Below are 27,742 nucleotides of genomic sequence, written 5' to 3' on the forward strand. Positions count from 1 at the left end.
CATTGTGACATACAAGGGCTCCAATATGTCACCACAGCAGTAGACTCAGTGTTGGTGTGTGTGAACACCCACTGCATGGCACACATGCTCCACCTGGGTCAGGGAGGTGAAGGCATCCAGGGAACAGGGCCATCCGCTTCAGGGTGCTGTTGCCATGGCTGTGCCTGTGGACAAGGCCCGCAAGATTGCAGCTCCCTTCCACTAGAATGAGAAGTCCAAGTGCTTGCTCCATGAACGGCAGCAAAAGCATGGCCTTCCTCACCATCTCATCCCCACGGATTTAGATACCCGGTGGAACTCCATCTTCCTCTTGTTCCAGTGCCTGTTGGAGCAGGAGATGACCCTAGATGACCTGGCAAGGAACGAAGACTTGGGTGTGTGTGACCTCTCCAACTCAGAGTAAAAGCTCATTTCCGAGATGGTGCTGGCACTGGAGCTCTTCTTGTTTGCAATAAAGATTCTGTGTGCTGATGCCACTCCTCTGAGTCAGGCCGTGTCTGTAGGTATTCTCCTGGAAAAGTGAATGGCTGAACTCTGGACCTCACTGACCATGCCAGAAGGCCATGTGGTGGCTGGATGGCTGAGGACTGGGGTTGTCGACAGGCTGGTTGGTGTGCTGGGTGACAGAGAGGAGTATATCTTGGATTGTCTCTGCAACCCGACCATCCTGGCTTGTCTCTTCAACCCAACCAACAAGGGCAATGTTATTTGTGCAGATGACTTGCCCAGGTGGAGGGACCTCCTGATGGTACACCCCCGAGCATGTGTGATCCACACCCAGCAGCAGTGTGGGCGGCCCTTCCTCTCCAACCCCTTCCTCTTCTCAGTCTAGTAGTGCGGCATCCCAGGTAGAGGTGCCAAAACAGCAGGCAGTTCCTCTTGCTAAATCAGCCCAGTGGTTTAAGCGGATGTTCCTTGGTGCCTTGCCTGGTGTGTGGGAGGCTTGGCCTACCAGACCCACCAGTGTTACTTAGTGTGTTGCCCAGTACCTGGAGGAGCCTGTGGAGGAAGACCCAGAGATGGACTGCACACAGTTCTGGGCAACCCACTGCTAAGTCTGGCCAGACCTGATAATAGTTGCTGTGCGCCTCCTCTCCTGCCCACCAACCAGTGTCCAGAGCAAGTGGGTGTCTTCACATGCTGGCAGTGTGGTAACACCTGCTCAGTCCTAGTTGGACCCTGGCTTGGTTGAGCAGCTGATTTTCCTTAAGGTTAACCTCCCCCTGCTGGGCTACTCTGAGTTGGAAGTTGAGCTGGGCGAATGATTGGCCCATGGTTGACCCATGGTGTTGGTCACCTGCCCGGCAACAGTTTCCGCTCATCCCAGCCCTCCCCCCTTCTTTCTTCAGCCATGCCATGTTGCAGCGTGCCACTAGTGCTGTGACATAATAACTGGAAACACCCACCCACTGGCAGAACCTGTTATGCTGAACGTCCCCATGGTTCCACCTGGCCAGCAGCACTCAGTGGGCTGTGGGCACATACACAAACCCTAGGCAGTTGTGCCAGTGCAGCACTGTGTGTATTTGTAAATGTGTAGTTTTGTAAATATGTAAATTTATGAATAAGTAGATTTTTCAATGTGTACTGTACATAGGTGACTTTATGCAGGGGCAGTGGGGGCACTCTAAAATGTGAATTTAAAAAATGTAAATCTATAAATGTGTAAAAGTGTAAATATTTGAATATGTACAACTAGATGCTATTGTGTGGAAGTGTTATGCAGATGTGTGTGTGAGCGTGTGTCTGTGCATGTGCGAGTGGAGATTTCTGTTGTGTGGCTGGGTGTGGTGGAGACTAAAGTTATCTTTTGTGTAGATAGTGTTTTAGAAGCTTTGGTTTGTGTAGATCAGGGTGTCTTAACCTTAGGCCCCCAGATGTTGTTGGACTACAACTTCCATCATCCTCAGCCACAAAGGCCATGTCTGAGGATGATGGGGGTTGTAGTCCAACAGCATCTGGGGGCCCAAGGTTAAGAAACCCTGGTGCAGATAGTTGGTATGTGTATAGCTGTTCGGTATAGATGCGTGTGTGTGTGTGTGTGTGTGTGTGTGTGTGTATAGATAGATAGTATTGTGCAATGTGTATATAGGCCCCTCTTTTTCTTTCCCCTTTTCAGTTTAGTTCGAGGACACACAAACACATAGACACGCCCCCCACACACACACACACAAAACACATGCACTGCCAATGATGAGTCAGTGGTCTGGTGCCACCATGTGTCTGGGGCCTGTGTGGCCTCCAGCAAACGTATGTGGACCTGCCAGTCTAAGGCAGATTTTCCTTGTAGGCACACAGTATGCATGAAGAGAGGAGCAGAAAAAATCTCAAAGTCCGTTATTTTAATTTCTCTTTCAATGTGGTGTGTTTTTGACTCGCCCTCTTTCTTTGCAGTTTTTGTGCCAGGTTGGTTTTGCAGCCTTGCACCGTAGTGTGTCTTGCTAGGTGTTTGTTTGTGGCTGTAGTAGTAGTGTTTGATGTCTGGTGCTCTGGTTTCCCTGGTTTCCTTAGTGCAGGCAGACAGGTCTGTCTCTGTGGATGGTTGTTTTTTAGTTTGCAGTTTTTTGTCTTCTTAGTTGTGTCACTGCCTGTTGGATTGTGGCCTGCTAGGGGCATAAAACTGGGGTGGGTGGTAGGCACCCATGGGTGCCAACTACCACCAAACCTCCAAAGCAATCGGACACTCCTGTGATTTTTAATAAATTTTTGAAGATTTTTCAATTTTTTTTGCATCCCCCCCAGAAGCTCATGGGTTTTGTATGTATGTATGTGTGTGTGTGTGTGTGTATGTGTATGTGAGCGAAACCAGCGCCGCATTTGCAGCATGGCCGAGAGTGACTCTCCCTGCCTGGCCTGACTTAGCTTGCAAATGGGACCGCATGGCCCCATTCGTGAACTAAGCTACTCCCCCTGTGTCTGAGATGCAGGGAGCATGACTTACAGTAACTATGCATCCTGTGTCTGACATCAGATGCTTATGTCTGATGCAGGTCGCAGGGCTAGGGGGGCCGCAGCCGCAGCCTGGGTCACCGTCCCTGATTCAGAAACTTCAGTTAGTGCAGAATGAATTTTATTTCATTTTAACTTTTGTAAACCACCTTGGGATGCCTTATGAAATACTGTATAAAATTGAACAATAAATAAATAAACCCACAAGTACCCGCATAAAATGCATTTTTGTTCTGTCAATAAAAGTTATTTCTTATTCTGTTATGTCTAGTCTAGGACTGTCTATCTCATGCATATGTTGCACCAAGCTGTTACAGATTTGTAAGAAAAGATAGATGGTATCAGCAGATTTACACACAGAGAGAGGTCCACACATCCACATCTAGTACACCTATGAATATGGATATTCACTTTTTGGCTGTCATAGCTAACTACTGATAATCTTGTGTTTCACAAATCTGTAGAATCCTTTCTTAAATGCCCGTAATACAATGGCCATCATAAGATTTTGTGCTAATTAATTTTATAGGTTCATTATGCATTGCTTAAAGAAGGTCTTGCTTTTGTTTGGTATGAGTTCTGTTTTCATTTGAGGATCATGAAGTCTAGTGTTTTTGAGAAGGAGAATTATTTATCTCTGTTTGTTTTCTCTGAGCCATTAATCATTTTATAGACTTCTGCTATGTTCTTAGTTATCTCCCCACCCCCTGCTAAAATAAAAAGGCTCGACTCTGCAGTTCATTCTTTCTAGGGAAGACACTCAAGACCATGTCACTGTATCTTCAGCTTTTAGTATTATCACCATAACTCTTCATGGAGCCTCTTAATATACTATTACCATGTGCACCCTACTGCAGTGAAAAGAGAAGACTCCCAAGTCACTCCTCTTTACTCTTTTCACTCCTTGCCAGCTGAAGAAAATAAACAGCATGTACCTTTCAGAAAAAGAAGTGATTAGGGAGTAACCTAGACTCACATTCAATTGTCCTCCATCTCCACCTAGATAATCATCAGTTCTACAGTATAGTGGTTGCCCCATTTCATACATTCTAATATAGGGGTGTGCAATTTGGGTATTCAGTGATTCGGTTTGGGACTCGAACCGAATCACCCCTATTCTGTTTTGTGCCCGAATATGGGCCACCCGAATCACCCTTGATTCGGTTCGGATTCAGATTTAATCCGAATCTGAATCTGAATCGATTCAGGGGGGGAAGGGGCCCAGGGACAAAATTTTGGGGTGGGGTGGTAGTGCCCAATGGGTGCAGGCTGCCACCCCAATTTCAGGGGGATTGGGCAAAGGGCTGATTTTTGGGGGATTTTTGAAGTTTCAGTGACTTTGGGGCAGATTGGGGCAGAAAGTGGGGCCTGGGGCAGAATAGTGGGGTGGGGTGGTAGTGCCTAATGGGTGGAGGCTACCACCCCAATTTCAGGGGGATTGGACAAAGGGCTGATTTTTTGAGAATTTTTGAAGTTTTAGTGACTTTGGGGCAGTTTGGGGGCAGAAAGTGGATCTGCCCCAAAAGAGTGGGGTGGAGTGGTAGTGCCTAATGGGTGGAGGCTACCACCCCAATTTCAGGGGGATTGGGCAGAGGGTTGATTTTTTGGGAATATTTGAAGTTTTGGTGTCTTGGGGCAGATTGGGGGCAGAAAGTGGATCTGCCCCAAAGGAGTGGGGTGGGCTGGTAGATAGTGCCTAATGGGTGAAGGCTACCACCCGTCCCCAATTTCAGAGTGATTGGGCAGAGGGGTGAATTTTGGTGAATTTCTGAGTTTTGTCTTCATAAGGTGAAGTGTGCTAAATTGATTACTTCCTCATATTATTCATAGTAATTGAGAGTGTGAAAAAGTGAAAGTGGGGTCATGAGAGTTGTTTAATTGAAAAAAATCTCATTTGCTATGATAGAATGAGAATTCACACCTCTTTTTCTGAGGTGTGAATTCTCATTCTATCATAGCAAATGAGATTTTTTTTCAATTAAACAACTCTCATGACCCCTCTTTCATTTTTTCACACTCTCAATTACTATGAATATGAGGAAGTAATCAATTTAGCACACTTCACCTTATGAAGACAAAACTCAGAAATTCACCAAAATTCACCCCTCTGCCCAATCACTCTGAAATTGGGGACGGGTGGTAGCCTTCACCCATTAGGCACTATCTACCAGCCCACCCCACTCCTTTGGGGCAGATCCACTTTCTGCCCCCAATCTGCCCCAAGACACCAAAACTTCAAATATTCCCAAAAAATCAACCCTCTGCCCAATCCCCCTGAAATATGGGTGGTAGCCTCCACCCATTAGGCACTACCACCCCACCCCACTATTTTGGGGCAGATCCACTTTCTGCCCCCAAACTGCCCCAAAGTCACTAAAACTTCAAAAATTCTCAAAAAATCAGCCCTTTGTCCAATCCCCCTGAAATTGGGGTGGTAGCCTCCACCCATTAGGCACTACCACCCCACCCCACCCCACTATTCTGCCCCAGTCCCCACTTTCTGCCCCAATCTGCCCCAAAGACGTGAAAACTTCAGAAATTTCCCAAAATTCAGCCCTTTGCCCAATCCCCCTGAAATTGGGGTGGTAGCCTGCACCCATTAGGCATTACCACCCCACCCCACTCTTTTTGCCCAGATCCCATGCTATGCCCCCGAACTGCCCCAAAGTCACTAACACTTCAAAAAATCCCCCCAAATCAACCATGAACCGAATCACCTGAATTTTTTGGGCCCAAAATTCGGGTGATTTGGCTCGGGCCCGAAAAGTATCGGGCGACATCGGGGGTGATTCGGTTCGGCCCCGAATCACCCGAAATTGCTCATTTCGGGCACAGATCATTCTGTGCCCGAAATTTTTTGCACATCCCTATTCTAATAGTATAACAATAGAAAATAATAAATCTCAAGGAAGGATAATGAGAATTATCAAAGTAGGGATGATAGCTGATAGACTCGCTTGGGATGGAGGAGACATATGATGTGACATTTCATGTGGGATATTTGAATTTACAATTATGTGTCCATTTAAGCACAATTTTCAGAAGTTATTAATGAAATTCCACAGTTACCAAAACCCATGGTTCCAGTAGAAGATGCAAGCTCAGCAGAAAGCAACAGTAACCCCTTTAAAACTGTCCCAACTCAGTGTCAATAGAGCCACTTTAATACAGTGATTGGTGGCAAGGGGACTAAATTTGGATTCTAAATTTGGACTAAACCCCTATCACCACTCACTGTTTTAAAGTGTTCCTGGAAGTAGGGGTGTGCACCGGACCGCGGACCTGCGGCTCGGCACTGGGGTGGGGAGTTCCATTAAGGGCGGGGGGGGCCTTACTCACCCCTCCCGCGCTTTGCTGCTCTGGCGCCATAATTATTTTAAAAAATGCACCGCAGAATTGCTCGCCACTCCGAGGCTCCTTCTAGACTTCAAAATCGGGCGGCAGGATACTTCCCTGCCGCCCCCGAAGCCCCCTCAAGCCATTTGAGCTCTTGAAATCTCGCCCGGACCGAGTGCTAAAGCGCTCGGGCGGGCGGCGGGGAGATGTCCGTCCGCCCGCCCGCCCCCTTCCCTGCCTTCTGCGAAGTGCAGGGAGCCTTCTGCGCGCGCGTGCGCAGAAGCAGGGAGCCTTCTGTGCACGCACGCGCAGAAGGCTCCCTGCACTTCGCAGAAGGCAGGGAAGGGGGCGGGCGGACGGACGGACATCTCCCCGCCACCCGCCCGAGCGCTTTAGCACTCGGTCCGGGCGAGATTTCAAGAGCTCAAATGGCTTGAGGGGGCTTCGGGGGCGGCAGGGAAGTATCCTGCCGCCCGATTTTGAAGTCAAGAAGGAGCCCCGGAGCGGCGAGCAATTCTGCGGCGCATTTTTAAAAATAATTATGGCGCCAGAGCAGCAAAGCGCGGGAGGGGTGAGTAAAGCCCCCCCCCCGCCCTTAATGGAACCCCCCCCCACCCTCCCGAACCAAAACCACCCCTTGTCCGGATCGGTTCGGAGGCCAGTGGAATGGCCTCCGAACCGATCCGTGCACACTACTACCTGGAAGTGGTGGTAAAAGAGATGAAAAAAATAAAACAGGGAGATACCAGGCATAACTTGACCTGATGTGAAAAACAGGCTTTATTTGATCTAAAACAAAAGGAAGGGGTGATATATAAACCAGCAGACAACACATTAGGGTTGTCAATTGTCCAGGATTACCCTAAAATCTCCAGGAGTCAGCATCAACCTTCAGGTAACTGCTGAAGTCAGTCCTGGAGATGTTCATGGCTTGATGCTGTGAAAACATATTGGGGAAAGCATCAGAAAAAAACCATTCCAGGAATAGCTTCTGTTAATGTTGACAACCCTTCCACACATTATCATCAGCTGCACCACTGACAAAGCACCATACTGACACCCCTGTGCCCCAAACAATTCGTGTGACCCTAACTCTTGCCCTGCTGTGTGCCTTCACAACAAAGTACTGCACAGTATATATTATACACAGGGGCCATTTACAGGACTGCATGCATGTGCAGTTGGGAGTGTGGGAGGGAAGGCAGGGTTCAATCTACCTTCCCCTGGATGACCTCTCTGAGTCCCTGTGGTATGCCAACCATGTGCCCACACAACCAGTACTGCCAGGAGTAGTGTGGATGACTATCCATGCTGCTCCCAACAGCACAGGTAAACAGAGGCCGGGACTTGTTGTCCTGGCCTCCGAGAACCCACAGTATACTGAGCGCAGTGCACAGGGGGATTCCCACAGGGGACGCCCATCTATGTATCAGTACGAGTTGCAAGAAGCTCACATTGACACATGATCCTGGCAGCCGGGTTAAGTTCAAACCTTCTAGAGACATCAGTCTGGGGTGGGATGCAAATGTGCTAAATTAATAATAATAATAATAATAATAATAATAATAATAATAATAATAATACCTCCCTCGCAGCTCAGGTGGAAGAGGAATGCTGCAAGTCCATCAAACAGTAGAGGAGGAGAAAAGAGGCCTTGAAGAATATATCAAGGACAGTGAAGAAGATGCACTTCAAATGGTCAATAACGCAAAACAATTCAACACCAATGAAAGAAAGCAGGCCTACAAGAAAGAACAAGAACCGAGCAGAAAAATGGAGAAATAAGCCCTTGCATGGTCAATATTTGCACAATATAAGTGGAAAATCAGACATCACCAAGACCTGGCAATGGCTTAAGAATGGCAACTTGAAGAAAGAAACAGAGGGTTTAATACTGGCTGCTCAAGAACAGGCACTAAGAATAAATGCAATAAGAGCAAAAGTAGAAAAGTCAACAACAAACAGCAAGTGCCGCCTTTGTAAAGAAGCAGATGAAACCGTGGACCACCTAATCAGCTGTTGTAAAAAGATAGCACAGACTGACTACTAACAAAGGCATGACAAGGTAGCAGAGATGATACACTGGAACACCTGCAAAAAATACAAGCTACCTGTAGCCAAAAATTGGTGGGACCATAAAATTGAAAAAGTGGTAGAAAATGAAGATGTAAAAATATTATGGGACTTCCGACTACAAACAGACAAACATCTGCCACACAATACACCAGATATAATTGTAGTCGAGAAGAAAGAAAAACAAGTCAAAATAATCGACATAGCAATAGCAGGGGATAGCAGAATAGAAGAAAAAGAAATAGAAAAAATCACCAAATACAAAGATCTACAAATTGAAATTGAAAGGCTGTGGCAGAAAAAGACCCAAATAATCCCAGTGGTAATTGGCGCCCTGGGTGCAGTTCCAAAAGACCTTGAAGAGCACCTCAGCACCATCGGGGCCACAGAAATCACCATCAGCCAATTACAAAAAGCAACTTTACTGGAAACAGCCTATATTCTGCGACGATATCTATAACAACAGCAACAACACTGACAATAAAATTCTGGCATCCCAGGTCCTTGGGAAGGACTCGATGTCTGGATAAAACAAACCAGTCAATAACACCTGTCTGACTGTGTAAACAAGAAATAAGAAGAAGAAGGAGAAGAAGAAGGAGAAGGAGAAGGAGAAGGAGAAGAAGAAGAGTTTGTTTGCGCCCTTAACCTTGGCTAATGGCCGGGCTTCGACACTGGGTTTAGCGCCATAGCACCTCCAGGATCTGCATGGATCCCATCAGTTCTCATGGGCAGCCAAGCCCAGGCTTGGCTGCTTAAGCCTTTGCTTGGCTGCTCATGAGAACAGCCTCACAGAATACATGTTGTATCTGGCTTTGTGGGGACAGTAATTAGCACTGAGCAGCATACTGTGGACATAATCATATTGCAAATGAGAACAAATACTCATAGCAGTATTATCCTTGATGGGGTGTGTATACATCAGAGATTTAATAGCCACTATACAGCAAGTGTTGTCCTAGGTAGGCTAACAGTACGGTTAGAGAGCACTGTTATGGCTAGAGTGCAGGTCAAGAATAATGCTGAGCTAAGTCAAGAATGCCTGTCAGAAGGTGATGTAAATGAATGGTGTAAAAAGCCTTGGATCAAAGGCTGAGAGCCTCTGGATAACTGAATGCAGACTGTACATGTTAGACTTGTCAATAAATACACCAAGGTGAAAAGAACCTCATGATTCCTGTGATCTTTTCCAGGGACTGAGGTGCAGAATGCCGCAGTTGCTGGGGGCAACAGTCCTAGCCTCAGCAACAGTTGCATCAATACAAATGCACTTTAATCTGTTTATTAAGCTAATACAATCAGTGAAAATAGACAGGCATTATGGTGCTAAATTCATAACTCTTCAAGTTGCCTAGCAACTAGGTGTTGGGAATACGTTGTATATCTCCTGCCCACCTTCTCTGAAAGACTTGGGTTGCAAAATGTTCCAAAAGCCGCTAAAAGGATTTTTATATTGTGTGTTATCCTTGTTTTATGAGCAATAGAATTCTAAATATTGGTGCACTTATTTTGTGAAAGACATGCTGTTAAAGAAGCAAGGACCAGTTTACTATTGGCAGTGGTATAATATTGCATGTACGTATTGTCTTGGCTGGAATTTTCGAGGTGAGGGCTTTTACCCAAGCTACTATCAAGGTCAATGCTTTCTAACCTAGGCCATTGTCATTTTTAAATATTTACCTGAAATATGCCAACATAAAATAATAAAGAGTCAAACAAAATATTTATACATGAAAATATGGGAATAAATAAAACATCAGAGTAAGAAAAAGGGTGAGACTGTCAATGTAGGCATTTATGAAAGAAAGATATTAGAATCCAAAACTCTCAATCTACATACAGATGAAAGAAAAATATACTGTGAATTCTAAAAGTCTTCCATTTTGTTATGTTTGAGGTTTTGTTTTGTTTTGTAAGCTTCAGGAATAGCTACGTTGGGGTCACAGCACTGAAGTAGTGCCAGTGGAGGCTCCTCTTTAGGGTCTAATGGACAAAGCTGTCCCGGGGGGGGGGATATTTACCCCTGCTAACTTGGCAAAGAGGCACCTCTTAATGTGGTGATTCTCTTTATTTAGCAGGGGGAGAGTAACTGGCCCTATCGACCCCCAGCAAAGTACCTCCAGTGACTGTTGCTGGTGTCTATCTGATGTGTCTTTTTAGATTGTGAGCCCTTTGGGGACAGGGATCCATCTTATTTATTTATTATTTATCTGTGTAAACCACCCTGAGCCATTTTTGGAAGGGCAGTATAGAAATCAGATTAATAATAATAATAATAATAATAATAATAATAATAATAATAATAATAAATTGCATTAAATCAATTAAACAAGGGGGATATTCAAACGAACAAGGGTGCAGGTGGGCAGGGGGAAGGCTGGTCCAACTCACCTTCCCCCCAGACAAGGGCTGCAATGTTGCTGGGAGTGCAAACTATGCTCCCAGACAGTCCGTGCTGCGTGACACAGCATAGAGCTCTGGGGCAATTTGTCCCAGTCCCTAGCCATCCCACAATGCACTATGCTACTTGTGCAGTGCATTGGGGAGATCCCCAAGGAGATGGGCACTCTAGCTTGTCTCTGTGTCCATTGTGGCTGAACGCAGCCCCAACTAACATACAGTACCAGAGCCTGGGTTAAGGGCTTGATTGAGCCTAACTCCAGCTAAAAGCTGGGTTACAAAGCTGGACTAGGTGGTGCTGCCCTGCTAGGATCGGGCCCAATCCTAACAGTTCCCACATGCAACCTAACCCAGGCTGGGCTTCCCTAGCCGGAGTTAGGGTGCACATAAGAACAGCGTCAAATACGTCAATGAGACCTTAATCACTCCTTTCTATTTAATCCTAGTTTTATTTTGGTTTTTCCATTGCTTCTCTCATGACTGCATCATGAGTCTAGGCTATGGGTGTGCACGAATTGACTTTTGCTATTCAAATCAACCTCAAATCAAATTGCAAAAATTTGAATCAATTTATCAAACCAGCCAGCCACTGCCAGCCAGTTTGATGCATCAAAAAATTCACAATAAATTTGCAATTCGGCCATAGGGAACAATGGGGAGAATGAATCACACCACAGTGGGTTGGGTGGTAGGGCATGTTGGTTGCTACCTACCACGTGACCCACAAAAGAAACTGGCAAGCAGGCTCCCCCACCATTAGAATTTCTCCTCAAAAATCCCATAGTATGGGGTATGGGTTAAAAAAAATTAATTGCCCGTTTCTTTTGTGTGTTGGGTGGTAGGTAGCACCTATCATGCCATACTACCCAATGCACTTTGGTGTCCCTAAGACCTTCCCATGGGGAATAATGAGGTGATTTGAGTCCCCCATTGTTCCCTATGGCTGAATTGCAAATTTCTTGTGAATTTTGTATTGTGAATTTTTTATTTGATTCATCATGGCCGAAACAAGCAGAGTGCACACATTTTGTGACCCCTCCCTGAAAAGAACACTGCAGAACAGAAGCAGCTCCTCATTTAGCCAAACATACAGTGCAGAGATGGCCCAAAAAGAATCACTGACCCAGAATCACTGCTTGCTAAAGTGCCTGTGCTGCATCATTAGCACAAGTTGCTCTCTCTCACACAGTTATGACTCCATCCTTACTTTCCTACACTGCAACAGCTGCCACAGCAGCACCCTTAGCAACAGCAAGCATAGCCATAAGCTCAACTACAGCAATGTCTTCAGCCACATTTTGACTGAAAGAGTACACCTTGCAATGCAGATTGCAGAGCAGTGAGTTACTCTCAAAGCCATACATGGAGCTCATCACAGCAGTCAACTAGAAATATTACACAGAGACACATAGAGCTGAGCTTCCACTGTCCATTTCTCGCTACAACACCATCTCACAAACAGACCAAACCAAAGCTCAAAGATAGCAGGCAGGCACCAAAGTTCTGCCTTTGTCAATCTGAGATCTAGCAAAACCAGATAGTTATAACAGCAAACAATAGCACAGCATTATTCTCAGTGCTGAGAAAAGAAAACCACAAAATCAAATTTCCTTGCCTCCCCTGATGTAAGGGCTCTCTTTGCCTCCCAGTCCCTTTGAATACATTTTGGAATTCCCTTCTCCCTTTGTCAGTCTAAGATCCAGCAAAACAGTTATAGCAGCAATAATAAATTCAGTGCTGAGAAAAGAAAACCACAAAATTGAACCAACCTTCTTCCTCCTTCCTCCTATTCTCCTGATGTATCCTCTTCTTGTATAAGAGATCGCTCTCTCTGCCTCCCAATCCCTTTGAATACATTTGAAATTCCTGCAAATTTTGAAAATTCCAAAAGTATTTCCCCTTCCTCCTCCCTGCTCCAAGCCAATGGGGCCACAGTTGCCCACTCCAACACATGATTTTAATATCCCCTGCTAACTTGGCAAAGAGGCACCTTTTAACAAGGTGATTCTCTTTATTTAGCAGGGGGAGAGTAACTGCCCCTATCCACTCCCAGTACAGTACAAGTGACTGTTTCTGGTGTCTATCTGATGTGTCTTTTTTAGATTGTGAGCACAGGGATCCATCTTATTTATTTATTATTTCTCTGTGTACACTGCCCTGAGTCATTTTTGGAAGGGTGCTATAGAAATGAAATAAATAAATAATAAATGACAACAAGCCAACCAAGAAGCAAGGAGATCTCAAGCCAATTGGAAGCCAGTGTCAGAAAAACCAATCAGCAAGAGGGGAAAACCTGCCAAAATGGCCGCATGAATCACCAATTGATTTGCGCCAAATTGGGACTGATTTGATTCAACCTCAAATTAGCCCCTTCAATTAAGGGATGATTCAATTCGTGGTCAAATCGCCCCTGATTAGGTGTGAATCAATTTGCACACAAATCTAATTGCACATCCCTAGTCTAGGCGCTTGCTGGCAGAGGAAGGGACCTGCAGATTACAGATCACATGACAAGATTTTCTTGCTCCCGTCTTCTCAATACAGGGAGGGCCAAACTTTTTTCTCTTATGTTGGTCCCCTCTGAGCAGGAACAGCCTGATAGAAACTACTGAGTTGACAGATGATCAGCCAATATAAATTTTCAGCAAACAGGGATTTTCAGCCAGTCACATAAAGCACAATGGTATAAAGTAACGTTTGGCAGGGAGGGCCAGCCCTTCTGTTACTCCTTCAGAAACAACTTCTCTCTGATTTGTCAACTTTCCACTTTGAGGGCTGGGCCGCGCACACAGAGACCAATTGGCACATTGGGAAGAAGAGGCACAGTTCTAAAGAGCAGATTATTTCCCTCCCCTTTTGCTTTGCTTTTTATAGACACAGCAGAAGAGCCTGACTCCAGTGGATAGAATTCAAAATAAGTAGGCCTTTATTTTCAAATTGGCATTCCAGTTAGGGTTGGCAACTTCTATTGAAGCTATTCTTTCAGGATTCCCCTCGCCCCATGTTTTTCACAATATTAACCCAGGCAAGGGCCTGCCTGGCTCCTGTAACAGGAAGCCCAGTGGGTGAATTATTTGAGGTACTGGGCTTAGCAGGCCTTTATTTTCAAATTTGTGTCCCAGTTAGTGTTGGCAACTCTTCCTGAAGCTATTCTTGAAAGATTACTCCCCTCCCCGCCCGCAATGTTTTTCACAATATTAAGCCAGGGGAAGGCTCTGTCTGTTTCTCAAAGCAGTTTACATAGCAAGAGGAATGAGAAAATGGGTCTCTGGGCCCCCATATGGCTCCCCCCCCTCCCCGCAAGAAAGACTGGTTTTAAAAAACAACACACACACACACCCCGCTTATAACAGCAGTGCATACATTCAGGCTAGTCACAGGTGAGTGCAAAACTGGGCTAAGGGAACCCATCCATTTTTGCATTTGCTTGTGAACCACTGGGATCAGGCCGATCCCGACAGCACCATGGTGGCAAACCCACCTAATGATCCACCCTTGAAAATGAGGTTACAGGAACCAGCGCTCCCTTGGCAGCCTTTTTTTAATCGTCTGGCAGCCGCAGCTGCTTGCAGCCATGGTTGCTAGACTGTGGGGAGCCTGGGGAGGGGGGATCACCACGAACCACTGCGCACCCATAGTGGTATTTCCCGGGGCCGGGATGACATGAGGAGCACATGGGGAGTGTGGGCAGCACGCCCGGCAATGCTGGGTGTATCACCTGTACGTAGGTAGGCCTTCCCTGCAGCCCGCTCTGGAGCCCTTCTCACTGCCCGTGAGAAGAGGCTCATTTACATACTGTTTTTATAAGCTTGCAGTAGAATAAAATTTCCAGCTCATTTCATTGTTTTGCAAAGGCTTACAGATTCAAAACCAAGAATTACACATTCTTCCCTCCCTCACCAATAATGCATTATTTTGTGATCTGTTTTTTGTTGCATCAAAATAAGATTTTGTAAAACAAATCATGGGGAAGATGATGCTCTTTGCCCTGCCACTGAAGTGCTTCCTTATTCTAAAAAAATGGGATAAATCCAGGTATGTTTTGAAATCAGATTGGTGGTCAGTATGTATTTGTCTATAGTGTCTGCAATCTGGTGTCTTTTCTGTCTTGTTAGATCTTTTTCAAGGTAATCCTAAGCTAATGGTTTGTGAGGAAGAAGTTGTATTTGTCCACTTGTCTGAGAATTTGGATAACTTCTTGACCACATTTAATGGTATGCAAAGATACAGAGCCAATGAAACTGGATGATTCACAGTAGCAATAGCAATAGCACTTACATTTATATACCGCTCTATAGCCAAAGCTCTCTAAGCGGTTTACAATGATTTTAGCATATTGCCCCCAACATTCTGGGTACTCATTTTACCAACCTCGGAAGGATGGAAGGCTGAGTCAACCTTGAGCCCCTGGTCAGGATCGAACTTGTAACCTTCTGGTTACAGGGCAGCAGTTTTACCACTGCACCACCAGGGGCATGTACAGTAGTGTACATGGCATAATGTATACATGTTTATATCCTCGAAACTGTGCTAAAATGGTTTTGGTGTGTCCTTGGATGGACCTGCCAGTAAGGGAATGGTCCTTGAGGAAGGTGTTAGAGACCATAAGAAACTGCCTTCTACCGTGTCTATGTTTTTATATTTGTGTGTACTGTAGGAGAGACGTTATCTTTGGGAAACATGTGAACTGGTGTTCAATATGGTGAATAATAGCATTTGTATTATGTTTCTGAGCCTTAAAAGTACTTCATAGATACAATTTCATGAACCATGATAAAAGTACTGTAAAGTAGGTTAGTTGGGGCAATGGAGTTAAGTGATATCAGTTGGCCATCTACTAAGTCCCTGCAGATCCTATACTACTACCCTTTGAATCTTGAAGGGCTTTTCATTGGCATACAGCGGTTATCCAAAAGTATGTATCCCCACGCCACCCCACAAAAAGTATGTGTGTTGTAGTGGTGTGTCAAAAACCCCAAATTGCCCCCACCAACTTCAGACTTCACCAGTTGCCACTGGGTAGTGGTGGGCATCCTTTTCCCTATTCTGTTTTTCTGATCTAAATTCCCTCACCCTCCCAAGCTGCTATTTGTCCTGCTGAGAAAATGTACAGGCAGGCAGCCTATGTTTCCCCAGCAGGACAAATAGGAAGCTGGGGTGGGTGGGATGCTTTAAAGCATGAAAATGGCATGGGAAAAAGGAGAGTTCGTGCCCTCCCAAGAGCCCAAATCCAGTACATATAAGAGGGCTTCAGCTTCTTTTTAGCAACTCCACCCCGCTCCAAGTTAGAAGTCCAATCATAATTTCCCATGTCTGGTTTAGTTGGCTCTGGGGATGCTTCCTAGAACGCAGGCCTGCAAAACACAAAATTCTACCTGAGACCCATAGGAACATCTCAACAGACAAAAGAAGTAGAAGGAAAGGGTTCCTTTAGGACAGTGATATTTCACTATTTTTCAGCAGGGTCCTCTTTTACAAAGAAACCTTCAATGTGAGGGATGTTTCCTACTGAGCTGACCTCCTCACACTATTGCACTTTTCTCAGTGCGGGGAGGGCCTTGTAAGGGAGATGGAGCCCTCTCTTAAAAGCTCTAGAAGGACATCCTTCCCAGCACTCTGCCCATGCATTCCTAGATGGTATAGGGGCTCAGAGGGTTCTGCCTCCCTTAAAGGAACCCCCAGCACTTTGCGAAGTGCAGCATTGCATAGTGAGAATGGTCATCTCCGCATGGTGCCAGCAGAACTATGCAGCCTATTCAGCTTTGGCCAAAGCACGATGCAGACTCAACAAACAGTCAGGGAGCCTCACTCAGGTTCATGGCATCTGTCACTGGTCCCCAGGTCTTACAGTGAAGAACAGGGGCATAGCAAGGGAAGAGTGGGCCTCTGTTTACATAGTGAACATGGGTGGACTCCCCACTCGCGGTGGTGCCCCCGTGGCTGTGCATACACTCATGCGCACGTATGCCCCACTCACTTCTCATCATCAGGAGGGGCCACCAAGCTACCCCCTCCCCCAGGCCAGTGATTCCACTGCTGGCCACATGCAGCCACCGCCAGTCACCTTCCATCGGTTGGCTCCCAAACACAGGGCACAACATGTTCATTGAACCTATCTGGCCTATTACAGCTCCACCCTGATGAAGAACACTGCCTTAGAACATTTAATACATACCAGACTAGAAGGTTTTTCAAATATTTTTCAGCTTGATGAGTCTGTGAAATTCTGTATCCGTCAGACTACTATCAAGACCATGTTTACATGATCTGCTAAGAGCTTGAACCATCAGAAAGCCATTTGTATGTCTATTAATTCCTGACCTAGATTGTAATTTGGTAGCTACTTTCTAGGTATGCATATGTATTTAACTTAGTATCATCAAATATTTCTATAGAAGGATTTGCAGTCTACTTTGGCAGTGTGTTTCAACAATATGATTAGTTATCTATCTTGTCCTACACTTGATAGCGCACACTGTTTTGCTCTGTGCCATTGTTGCATGACATTCCATTTGGCACACAGTTTATTTTTAGGTACAAGACTATCAAAGAGCTTTTTTTTTTTTTTTTAGTGGGACTGTCAGTGCTCTCAAACAAGAGTCATATTACCACAAGAACTTTCTTGAAACAAAGACGACATATTGAACAAATGGGGAATTATAAATCTAGACCAACCCAAACTTGTACTGGTAATTAATCTTTCTTCTTTAAAGGAAATATATTATTATATAAAGAGAAAAATCTTTTCTAATCTACTCTGAAGTTCAAACACAAGATGTTTATTGTTGATAGCTGAGCTGAAGAATGGCATAACTGAAACCAGACTTTCTTTAAATTTGAAAGATAAGATTACTGAGAATTAGATTTCGTTTGAAGAGATTTACTATATTCAAATAAATTCTTGTGTAGATTTCATTGCTATTTCATGAGAAAATATATTTCTACATACTACTAATTCAATAATAAAAATCTAATAACTATTGACAATTAAGTGCCTACTAACCATATGTACATTGTGATTTTTCATAAATTATGTTTACAGTTGTGTTTATAGCAAGCATATGTACCTCAATAAGATTATTATATATAATCATATAGAATATCACAGAGAGGGAAGCTCAAATACTTTTTAAAATCAGTGGTTTTCTTATTTATTCCTAGGAGATTTACATACTATATATTTTTTTCTTTTAGATGAATGGAAGAAAAAAGTTAGTGAATCATATACTATAATAATTGAAAGACTAGAAGATGACCTGTTAATCAAAGAAAAGGAACTTGCAGAACTAAAACATGTCTTCAGGTGAGTTACTGTAGCAGCATTGTGTATTACATTATTCAAGGATAAAAATGAACAAATCTGTTAGCCTTTGTAATACTTAGCATCTTGATGATTATTGGTTTTATATTGTGCCCCTATGGGTTATTGTATTATATATTATGAAGATAGGGCACAAACCAGTCAAAGTAAAGCACTGATTTCAGCGGGACAGATTTGAGCACATGTGTTTAGTCTTTCCCACTGAAATCAATGGGACAAATGTACTTAGCTTTGGCTGAATTGTGCCCAAAGCTCTTAAGAATCAGGGCCTACTGTGAAGTAATGCTTTTTCTTTGGTTATACTGGGGAATTGCTGTTCTAAAAAGTTTTTACCAACTTGCTTTAGTTGTCAATTTTTAGTGTTTGAAAGAAATACTATTGGCAAGGTAGAATAATTAGAGGAGTGAAATTATAAGCCAAGCATCTACCTTGGCATTAGATGTGCTAGTTTCAGAAGTACTGTGAGGATGCTTCAGTCAACTTGGTTTGTTGCAAAGATAGCATGGCAGTTGTGTCCAGCTGAAACAGTCTGAATGTGAAATACATCCTAAAAATATGTGAATGTTCCTTACTAAAAGTACGAAGTGCTCCATCCCCAAGACAAGTTTCATTGATTTCATGGTCAGATTTCCAATAAAGTACTGGGGATCATATTTTTAACTTTTCAGGTTATGCCAGAATATGCTGGAAAGTTCCTCTGTAACTTCAGTTACAGAGCCCCGCTCCTAACTGGGCAAAGAGGCACCTTTTAAATGTGGTGATTCTCTTTATGTAGCAGGGAGAGAGCAACTGGCCCTATCCACCCCCAGCCCAGCATCCCTCTAGTGGCTGTTGCTGGTGTCTATCTTATGTGTCTTTTTAGACTGTGAGCCCTTTGGGGACAGGGAGCCGTCTTCTTTGTTTGTTATTTCTCTATGTAAACTGCTTTGGAAACTTTTGTTGAAAAGTGGTATATAAATATTTGTTGTTGCTGTTCATATACACATTTTGATATGTATTGTCCAGCCAAAATTATTTATTTCAGTTACTAGCCATGTTCGACCCTCTGATGGTTTCCTCATAGCACTATTATTATTTTTAGAAATATCAGCCTCCAAAACGAAACTCCTTTCTTCTTGCTTCAGTATATGCTTTCAACCCAGAAATCTTCCTATGCCAACAGCCACTGGATTTCTTCCAAGGACCTCCTCTTCCTTCCGTGCCTCAACCCTGACTACTTCCCCTCCCCTGTGCTGACAGTGCCCCCTGCTGGTAGAAAAGTATCAGTGTCAGCAGTGTTCAGCTAGACATCTAGCACATAAAATGCAAAATAATAATTTAAAAAAAAAAATAGAGTGCACCATGAGATCCAAATTACTATCAGCCCTTGGGGATGCTCGACAATGTTATTCACTTGGGTGAGAAAGAAAGATTCATGTGAAGTGTCTTACCAGGCTCTGGGAGGAGAACAGGCTTAGCCCGTTCTCCCCACAGATTATCATGCTTTCAGTCCTTGGCAGCCGGATCAGCTGCCCACACAACTACCGGCCCTGTTATGGAGCCGTTATGGAGCCAGTGGGGGCTGTGGGGATCAGGAGCCACATGGCCCCCGAGAGTTCCAGGATGCCTCACACGAGTGAGCGGGGCATTCTGGAGAGCCCCCGAGGCCAGGAGGCTGGTTGCAGCCTCCCAGTCAGGGGTCTACTCATGTGTTGCCATGTGCCGCAGCAGCACATGAGCAAAAAAATGAGGTTAACTGAGCACTTGCTTGCTCCGTTAACCTCATTTAAGGGGATGGGGAATTAGGCAGGCTAGCTGCCTTAGAACCACCGGGCTCACCTGTGAGCCCGGTGGTTCCCACAATCAGAAGAAAGCGGGCTAGGCTCCCTTAACACGCTGTCTATTGATTGAGGGAATAGTTTCAGTGGCTACTGAGGATGTAGCCACAGATGCTCATTTTTTACCCAAGTGAATATCTTCATAGATATTCTCACTGGAACTCACCAAATAAGAATGTGATTTGGTGATGACAGAATTACATTGGAAATCAGTAAGGACCACAATGGATGTTTGACCTTTACTTCCACTTTTTGGAAGGTGAAGATTTAAATGGGTATTCCTTCTTTCATTTGTAAAAATCAAAGGGTCATACCTGTGTGTATTTCAATTCTACTGGGTCAATCTACCAATGGCTTTACTGAAATTTGTGTGGGGGGTGGGGGGGCATGTAAAGCATTTAAACAAATAGAACTTATTTCCCCAAGCTCCAGTGCTAAACCATCCCTCAAGCAATAGCCAGGAAAAAAATTAATGGCTTTTACTTAGTATCATTAATCAAGATAAGCCTGAATGGGCTAAGAAACTCAAATATAAATGAAGAATGTGATTTTCTTTGTAAGTTGAAAAATCATTTTTTTTGCTCATGTGAAAAGTAAGTGGTGAATGAAGACTAGGCAGAGGAAAAAAGTGGCCATAATACATAGGTTCATCATGGAGCAGCATACGAGCAAAGTTTCTATTTAGAAAAGGTAGCCAAGGCAATCATTTGAGAGAGTTAGTCATGCTGCCACAAGCTCCAGAACGCTCATGCTTACAAACCCATTTGTATCAAATTCTTATTTCATTGCTCAGTCACTCTTAAGATGTAAGAGCATGGGATCCAGTATAAGTAAGATCACATATTAGTCTCTGATTTGGAATTTTCAAAGCCTGAAGTTTTTTCATGACACATCGAGGCTGTTCTCACAAACAGCCTAGCCCAGGCTAGGGCAGCATAGCCTGGTTTAGGCTGCTCATGTACAGCAAAAGGATTGAGCCCGATCCTGGCACTGCCCACCTGCCTAACCCAACTTTTAACCTGGTGTTTAGCTGAGATTAAGCAAACTTGTGGTTTGCTTAACCTCGGCAGGTGCTTGTCTGGGTGATCGCCACCACCCGGCTTACCCCCAGCCCTTCGTTATTTCTGACAGCAAGTCGGTGGGAAGGAGCGTGTGATGCAACACACCTGGAATACGGGAGAGGGAAAGTCTTCCCACACCCGGCTGCAGCCTTTGCCACACTGCCACTCATGTGGGCCTGTTGCACAGCGAGAGCACATATGGTCGCCACTCATCTGCGGAGGAAGGCAAGTGAGTTCCTGCCTTCCCCTCAACCCTCCTGCCTTCCCAGCCAAGGTTGTGTGAAAGATCTCCTTATCTCCCACTCTGCTTTCCTAGTCACTGTAGATTTCTTGTATCCACAGTGGGAGTAAGAAGGGAAGAAATGAGATAGTCTATACAAATACACAACAACTTTATGAAATATATAAATGTTTTGGCATATGTGGGCAGGGACATAGGCCCTTTACTACCCAACCAAGTGCCAGAAGAAAGCTGGTATGTGAATTCAGCTGTTGGGAAAACCTGGGAGGAATAATGGTGGAAGTCAGAGGCTCAATGCAGAAGTGTCCCCATAACTTTGGCCATCTTTGTGGGAGATTAGCATGGTAGAATGGTTTGATTCTAGGGTATGCAAAGACCTCAGACCCTGAGGAAGACTGCTGCTTAAGAGTTACTGAAAGATGCCCCAGCCCCTCACCATAAAGGCCATGTCCATGCCAAAGCAAAGCACCAGTAGCGCAGTGCACCCTGGGATGTGGGAGGGGAGAAGTCTTCCCACTCATCTGGCTACAGCTTTTGCCGCTCCTCCACTCGTGTGGGCCCGTGGCGTGGCGAGAGCACAGACGGTCGCCACTCATCTGCGGAGGAAGGCAAGTGAGTTCCTGCCTTCGCCCCAGCCAAGCTTGTGTGAAAGACCTCATTGTCTTTCACTGTGAATTTTTTGTTGTTCAATTGGTAGTAATGAAACAACAGCAATGTAATTGTTGAGGACCTCATTCAGTCTCTTGCTCATACAAAAAATGCATTCCCGACCCTAATACTGGCCATCATTGCTTTGATGCTCAAAGCAAGCTAAAGGTCAGCAAGAACTACTGTGATCTGAGTTGGAGAGGCAGTGTGGCTTACAAAATATTGAGGCTGAGCACCAGGCTGAATTTGTTCATATAGCCCTAGAATGGACCAAAGAAGAAATATTTACTGCAATCTGCCCATGAAAGCAGAAAGTCCCAGATTGAATCCCTGAGATATTTAGATAGGGCTGAGCAAGTACCCTGTCAGAAACCCTGGAGAGCCACAGTCACTCATTATTGAGCTGTTGCCACGATACTAACTGGTTGGACCATCAGGCTGACTGCATTTGTTCAAAGCTCCACCCTGCCAAATCACCATGTGACATTGGCCAAAGGGAAGAACAGAACCATCAATATCTAAATTTGGCCCAGGAGACTCAGAAATATATGGTTTGCATGTTGAAAGCGCACACACACACCTGCATTTGAAAAATTAAAACCAGGGAAAAGCTTTCCCTGCTAACCCTGAAGTCTCCACTGCTACTCCAAATGTGTGAGCCATATTTCAAGTAAAGCCTTTGATTTTACTTTGCAAGAATTGTGGCTCCAGAGGAGCTGGGATGTGTTGTCTTGATCTGGTGCTGCTTTGCCTTGATCTATCAAACCTTTGCCAGCCTCACTGATGTGAAACTAGCTAGAACAAAAACAAGATTAGGGAATCAGGTTTTTGAGGTCAGGAGAAAAAGAAATCAGTCCTAAAACAGGGTCCACTCAAAATGATAGATGGTAGGACTCTTTACAGATCTTTAAAGGTTTCCACCTCACACCATCATATGAACTATTACATCTTACATAGTCGAAGACAAAACAGCCAGGGCTGTCCCTGCCCATTTGCTCCCCAGTCCTGTCACTTCACCTGCTGTGCCAGGTGAGACGCTTGCCATAGAAAGTGAGGGGGGAGGACAAAAGGCAAGGCTGAATAGGTGGGGGCAGCCAAAACATCTCTGTCTCCCATAATACTGCGGTAAAGATCTATCTACAGGGCAAGATAATCTTTTTGCATCTTTCTAGCTTGCACTAAAGATGTCAGTCACAGTGATATTAAAAATGAGACATACATGTACCTAGAAACGAGACAGCAATTAAATGCACAGATAATCAAGGTTAAATTATAATTATTTTTTAAATGTTGGACATTTTAAGCCATTCAGAATAAGCACAACTTGCCCAAATGATGTAGATTGACACCTACCATATTTATACAAATGATCTGCTATGTTAGTTACACGAGGGTAATTATGGAAACTGGCTGTTTCACCAAGTCCTCTTCCGTAGCTCATCTGGCCATTGATGCTGAACAGTTGCCCTCATCCGTTCTGACAGCAACAGGAAAATTTCCTGAGCCTCACTGGGATGAAAACCACTCACAGCAAATCTTACTATCTCTACTTAATTACAATCCAACTTTTAAGATTACACTGCAGAATATTCAAAGGAGTAGTAAGAGGCTCACTGGGGGCAGGAGGCAGTTAAATGAATATAATTATTAATAGTTGAAAACTACTTGTAAGTTTAAAATGATTTGTTTCAAACTTTTCAAAAACATTCTCCCTTTTCTTGGACAAGTTGCAAGCAACAGCAATTTTCTAAGCCAGTTTTACAAATCATTTTCAATCCTGGCCTATAATAAAAGAATACTGTGGTATTATGTTGCTTTTTCATAATATAAGTATCAGCCGTAAATTATGACAGAAAGAGGGGGAAAGCACCCAATCAAATTAGCTATTTGGCTTTTAGCTTCTAAAATACATTGTGTGTGTTTATACACACACACAGACACACACACACACACACACAATGTGCATATATATACAAACACATGGCTGAGCAACTTGATAAATCTCAGCTTACATATTTATCCTCTTGCCAGTTTTTCTAACATTTTTTTATTAATGAATTCTCTTTTGGGCCTCTGACATGTAGTGGTAGAAAGGAGGTCAGCGAGCACAGTTAATGAATCATAAAACTGCAGGTTCTGTAACATTTTTTAGTATATCCTGCATTTTTTGCTAAAACATGTTTGCATTAGGTGCAAATGCCGCATATCCTTTTTTTAATGAGGCAGTGTGTGTGGATATTTATCCTGTTTGAGGGACATATTATTAGGAATGCATTAGCAATAATGGCTTCACTTTAATTATTCACTTCATCCACATACATCCTTAGCAAGCACCATGAAATCATTAGGCTCTATTAAAAGGTACCATGGTATACCAAAAAAGTGTAGGAGAAAATTAAAAAATAAATTGGGTTTTGAATGTTCCAGTACATAAGTGGTATTCAGTGGCTGGAGAGTTTGACATGCACATGTGCAATTAGTACAGAGAGCACCAAAAAATGGGGAGAGAAAATTGTTTCTCTCTCTAAGGACTGATGTGGCTTAAAATGGAGCTCTTTTAATTGCACATATGAAAAACGGAAATGCTATACTTCAAATTAATGGCAAGGCATAATGGAAGGTCTACAAATGTGTCTAAAATACTCCTTTCCCCCTCAAATCCCAGCGTTTCAAAAACAAAGTAGGATAGTTTTAAACCAGCCAGCAGTTGGAGGGGTTAGCTATACTCACTATGCTGTATTCTATGCTGTATGTATGTTGTTGATTCTGTTCTATAGACAGTGGCCCAGAAACTGGAATTATATTTTAATGTGACCTCTACAAAAGAGGCCAGGCTAGATAGTTCCTCAGCAATGCCATGCTGAGCAGTTTGTATGCTTTGTGCATATCTAAACGCAGTCTGAGGGGTAAACTACCCTTTATATTAAACATGTAATTTGGCAGTCATATCAGTATGACATCAGACCCGACACGAACCCAACACGGCCCTGTTGGATGCTATTAGTTGAAATTCTGCAGTGACAGGACTCCACCTGAGATCTCTGCTGTCATTTCAGAACTCTGTCAGAATTCTGACGTGTCTGTCGGAACCTGCCCCCGCTTTGTGCCCTCTCCTCCACCCAAGGCAGGAGGCAGGCTGCAACACTACTCATGTTTGGAAAGAGTTTGCAAACTGCCTTCCCATCATGAGGTTCAAGTTTTAAAAGGCTCCTGTAATCCGCCCCTCACCCAGGTCCTTAGGTGCTGCAAGGGCTTTGGAATTCATTGGTGTTTTTTTGAAGGCTGCTTCCATGGCTGGAGCCTCATAAAAAACTAGCATCCCAGCAGTAGCTGGGCTGATCAAGACCCTTAGCAGGAAAGCTGTCCCTATAGATGCCTGAGTAGCCTGGAATAGAATATGAATCCCAGGAGCCCTTGCGGCACCTGGGGACCTGGGGCTGGGGAGAATACTTTTTAAATGCAAACCTCAGCTGATTCTTGAAGGCAGAAGAGGAGAAGATACAAATTTCACGTATATCCAACCATCATCTGGTGAGTGGTAAGGTGTGGGAGGCCCCTATCTTCTGGAACTCCTCCCGAGAGGGTAGGGCCACCCATGCCTCATCACCACCTAACCTCAGATGATGGTGGGACATGTAGGAGAGCCTTTCTAAAAGTTCTTATGGGCTAGACATGTTCATTTTGGAGTAGACAGTGCTTCAAATATCTAGGTCCTAAGTTGTCCAGGGCTTGAAAGGTAATACCAATACCTGGAATCATACCTGAAAACACAGTGGTAACTAGTGAGAGTAGCAGAGATATGGTCTGAGCATCTAACATCCATCAGGTCCTTCACAAAGTATTCTCTACCAATTGAAGTTTACAAAGGGACTTCAAGGGCATCCCCAAGTAGAGCATGTTACAGTTGTAACAAGCTAAAAAGGGCATGGGTTGCCATGGAAGGTCTGTATGATACAGATATGGGTGCAACTGGTGCACCACCTGAAGCTGGGCAAAAGAACAGCTACTAATTGTATGAACAAGCCCGGGCCCAGGAGAACTCCCAAGTTGCAAACTTTCTCCTTCAAGGTGAGTGCTACTCCACTAGGAACAGGCTGACAGCCCACTTCCAGTGGATCTCTTAACCATAAGAGCCTCTATGTTGTCTGGATTTCAGGTTGCTAACCTTCATAACCATCTCCTAGACACTGATTCAACATTATAATGTCTGGAGCATACTGGTGACACCTAGTTGAACATCTCACTATCATCCTCAGCTGGAGGGCTGACAATATATTGATGATACTCCACAAACTCCCAGGCAGTCCTTGCCAGTGGTTCCATGTAGATGCTAAACAGGATGGGGTCACGGCATCAAGCAGGAGTCCCTGAGCACCATCTTCTGAAACCTTCCCCAATGGGCAGAATCGGAGCCACTGCAAAGCAGTGCTCTCTAATTCGATTCCTGTCATGCAGTACCGAAGGATACCATAGTCAGTGCTTCAAAACCCACTGACAGCTCTGGTAGGACTAAGAGAGATTCACTTCCCCATCTAGTCCCCAGCATAAGTCATTCACCAGAGCAACCAAGGCTATTTCAGTTCTGAAACCCGTACAGGAACTGGACTGAAATGAATCAATATAAACTGTATCCTCCAAGAATCTCTGGATTAACCTCCGTACACTGCAGTCCCAGTCCTGACCAGCCCCATCCACCCCGCAGCTCCATTTCAATGTAACATGTAGTTTGGCCTTCATATACATTGTTCTTAGTTGCCTCTATCCCAAGCAGAGGCCATAGCCTATATACACTCTTCAAATGTTAAAACGGGGCACATTTTTAAGGACCTAAATCCCATCTGAGAATGTGTGACATCAATGTCAATGGAACATAGGTTGTCCCAGGGGCATAGCTAGGGGAGAGGGGGCCTGTGTTCACCCCTTCCCCAGGTGGCCCCTCAAAGTGATGGAGATGACGAATAGGGAGGAAAGGAGCTGGTGGGCCCTCAGGAGCTGGGGTGGCTCTTTGAACCCCTCCACTCAATTATAGCGATACCCTGGACTGTTCATAGGCCTAATCTGCTTTGGGAAATGGATTTAGACTGAAATTATTTACATGCTAATTGGGGTAGGGGGAGGACTTCTGTCCTAGCTTGTTGCCTCAGTCTAACCACACAGATTCAGCAGTACCTTTAGAAAGGGGAAGGGGAAGGAAAGATTTTTAAATGACCTCTCCTCTACTCTTCTGTTCCTCAGACATAGGGAGAAGGGCCCTAGGCCCATACATAGTAACATAGGAAACTGCCTCATATCGAGTCAGACCACTGGTCCATCTAGCTCAGTATTGTCTACACAGACTGGCAGCGGCTTCTCCAAGGTTGCAGGCTGGAGTCTCTCTCATCCTCATCTTGGGGATTCCTGGGAGGGAACGTGGAATCTTCTGCATGCAAGCATGCAGGTGCTCTTCCCAGAGTGGCCCCATCCCCTGAGGGGAATATTTTACAGTGCTCACATGTCTCCCATTCAAATGCAAACCAGGGTGAACCCTGCTTAGCAAAAGGGACAATTCATGCTTGCTACCACAAGACCAGCTCTCATTCCCTTGAATTACAAGTACTTGAATTACCTCCTTGAATACAAGGGAGAAAGTATTGGGAAATAATGAAAGCCACAAACACTACATCCTGACTTACCTGGATGTTTGCCAAATCACACACACACACACACACGCCTTTCTAAAAACAAGAGCTAAGCAGGCTGTCTCAAAAGGCAAAAAGTCTGGGCTCCCTTTGGCCTCCCTGTGAGAAAAGCACTGCTCCAAAAAGTGTTTTCCTGGTGTGATAATTTTCTATATGTAGATTCCCCCCCACCCCATGGAGAATTCAAACATTTGATTTCCACATCTGCGATACAATGT

The 27,742-nt window shown here is 44.4% G+C and overlaps 1 protein-coding gene across 2 annotated transcripts in view; it reads left to right on the top strand.

The window, feature by feature from the left end:
• The first annotated feature begins 17,347 nt into the window (after positions 1-17,347).
• Positions 17,348-27,742, top strand: part of TNNI3K (TNNI3 interacting kinase) — a 292,390-nt gene continuing 281,995 nt past the window's right edge. For both annotated transcript variants that reach the window (XM_053243152.1, XM_053243153.1), the window contains exons 1-2: positions 17,348-17,447; positions 17,953-18,061. In XM_053243152.1, coding sequence (XP_053099127.1) covers positions 17,408-17,447; positions 17,953-18,061 — 149 coding nt within the window. In that variant the 5' untranslated portion in view covers positions 17,348-17,407. The remainder of the gene's footprint in view (positions 17,448-17,952; positions 18,062-27,742) is intronic.

The sequence above is a fragment of the Hemicordylus capensis genome, chromosome 4, assembly GCF_027244095.1.
Source record: "Hemicordylus capensis ecotype Gifberg chromosome 4, rHemCap1.1.pri, whole genome shotgun sequence".
Lineage (NCBI taxonomy): Eukaryota > Metazoa > Chordata > Lepidosauria > Squamata > Cordylidae > Hemicordylus > Hemicordylus capensis.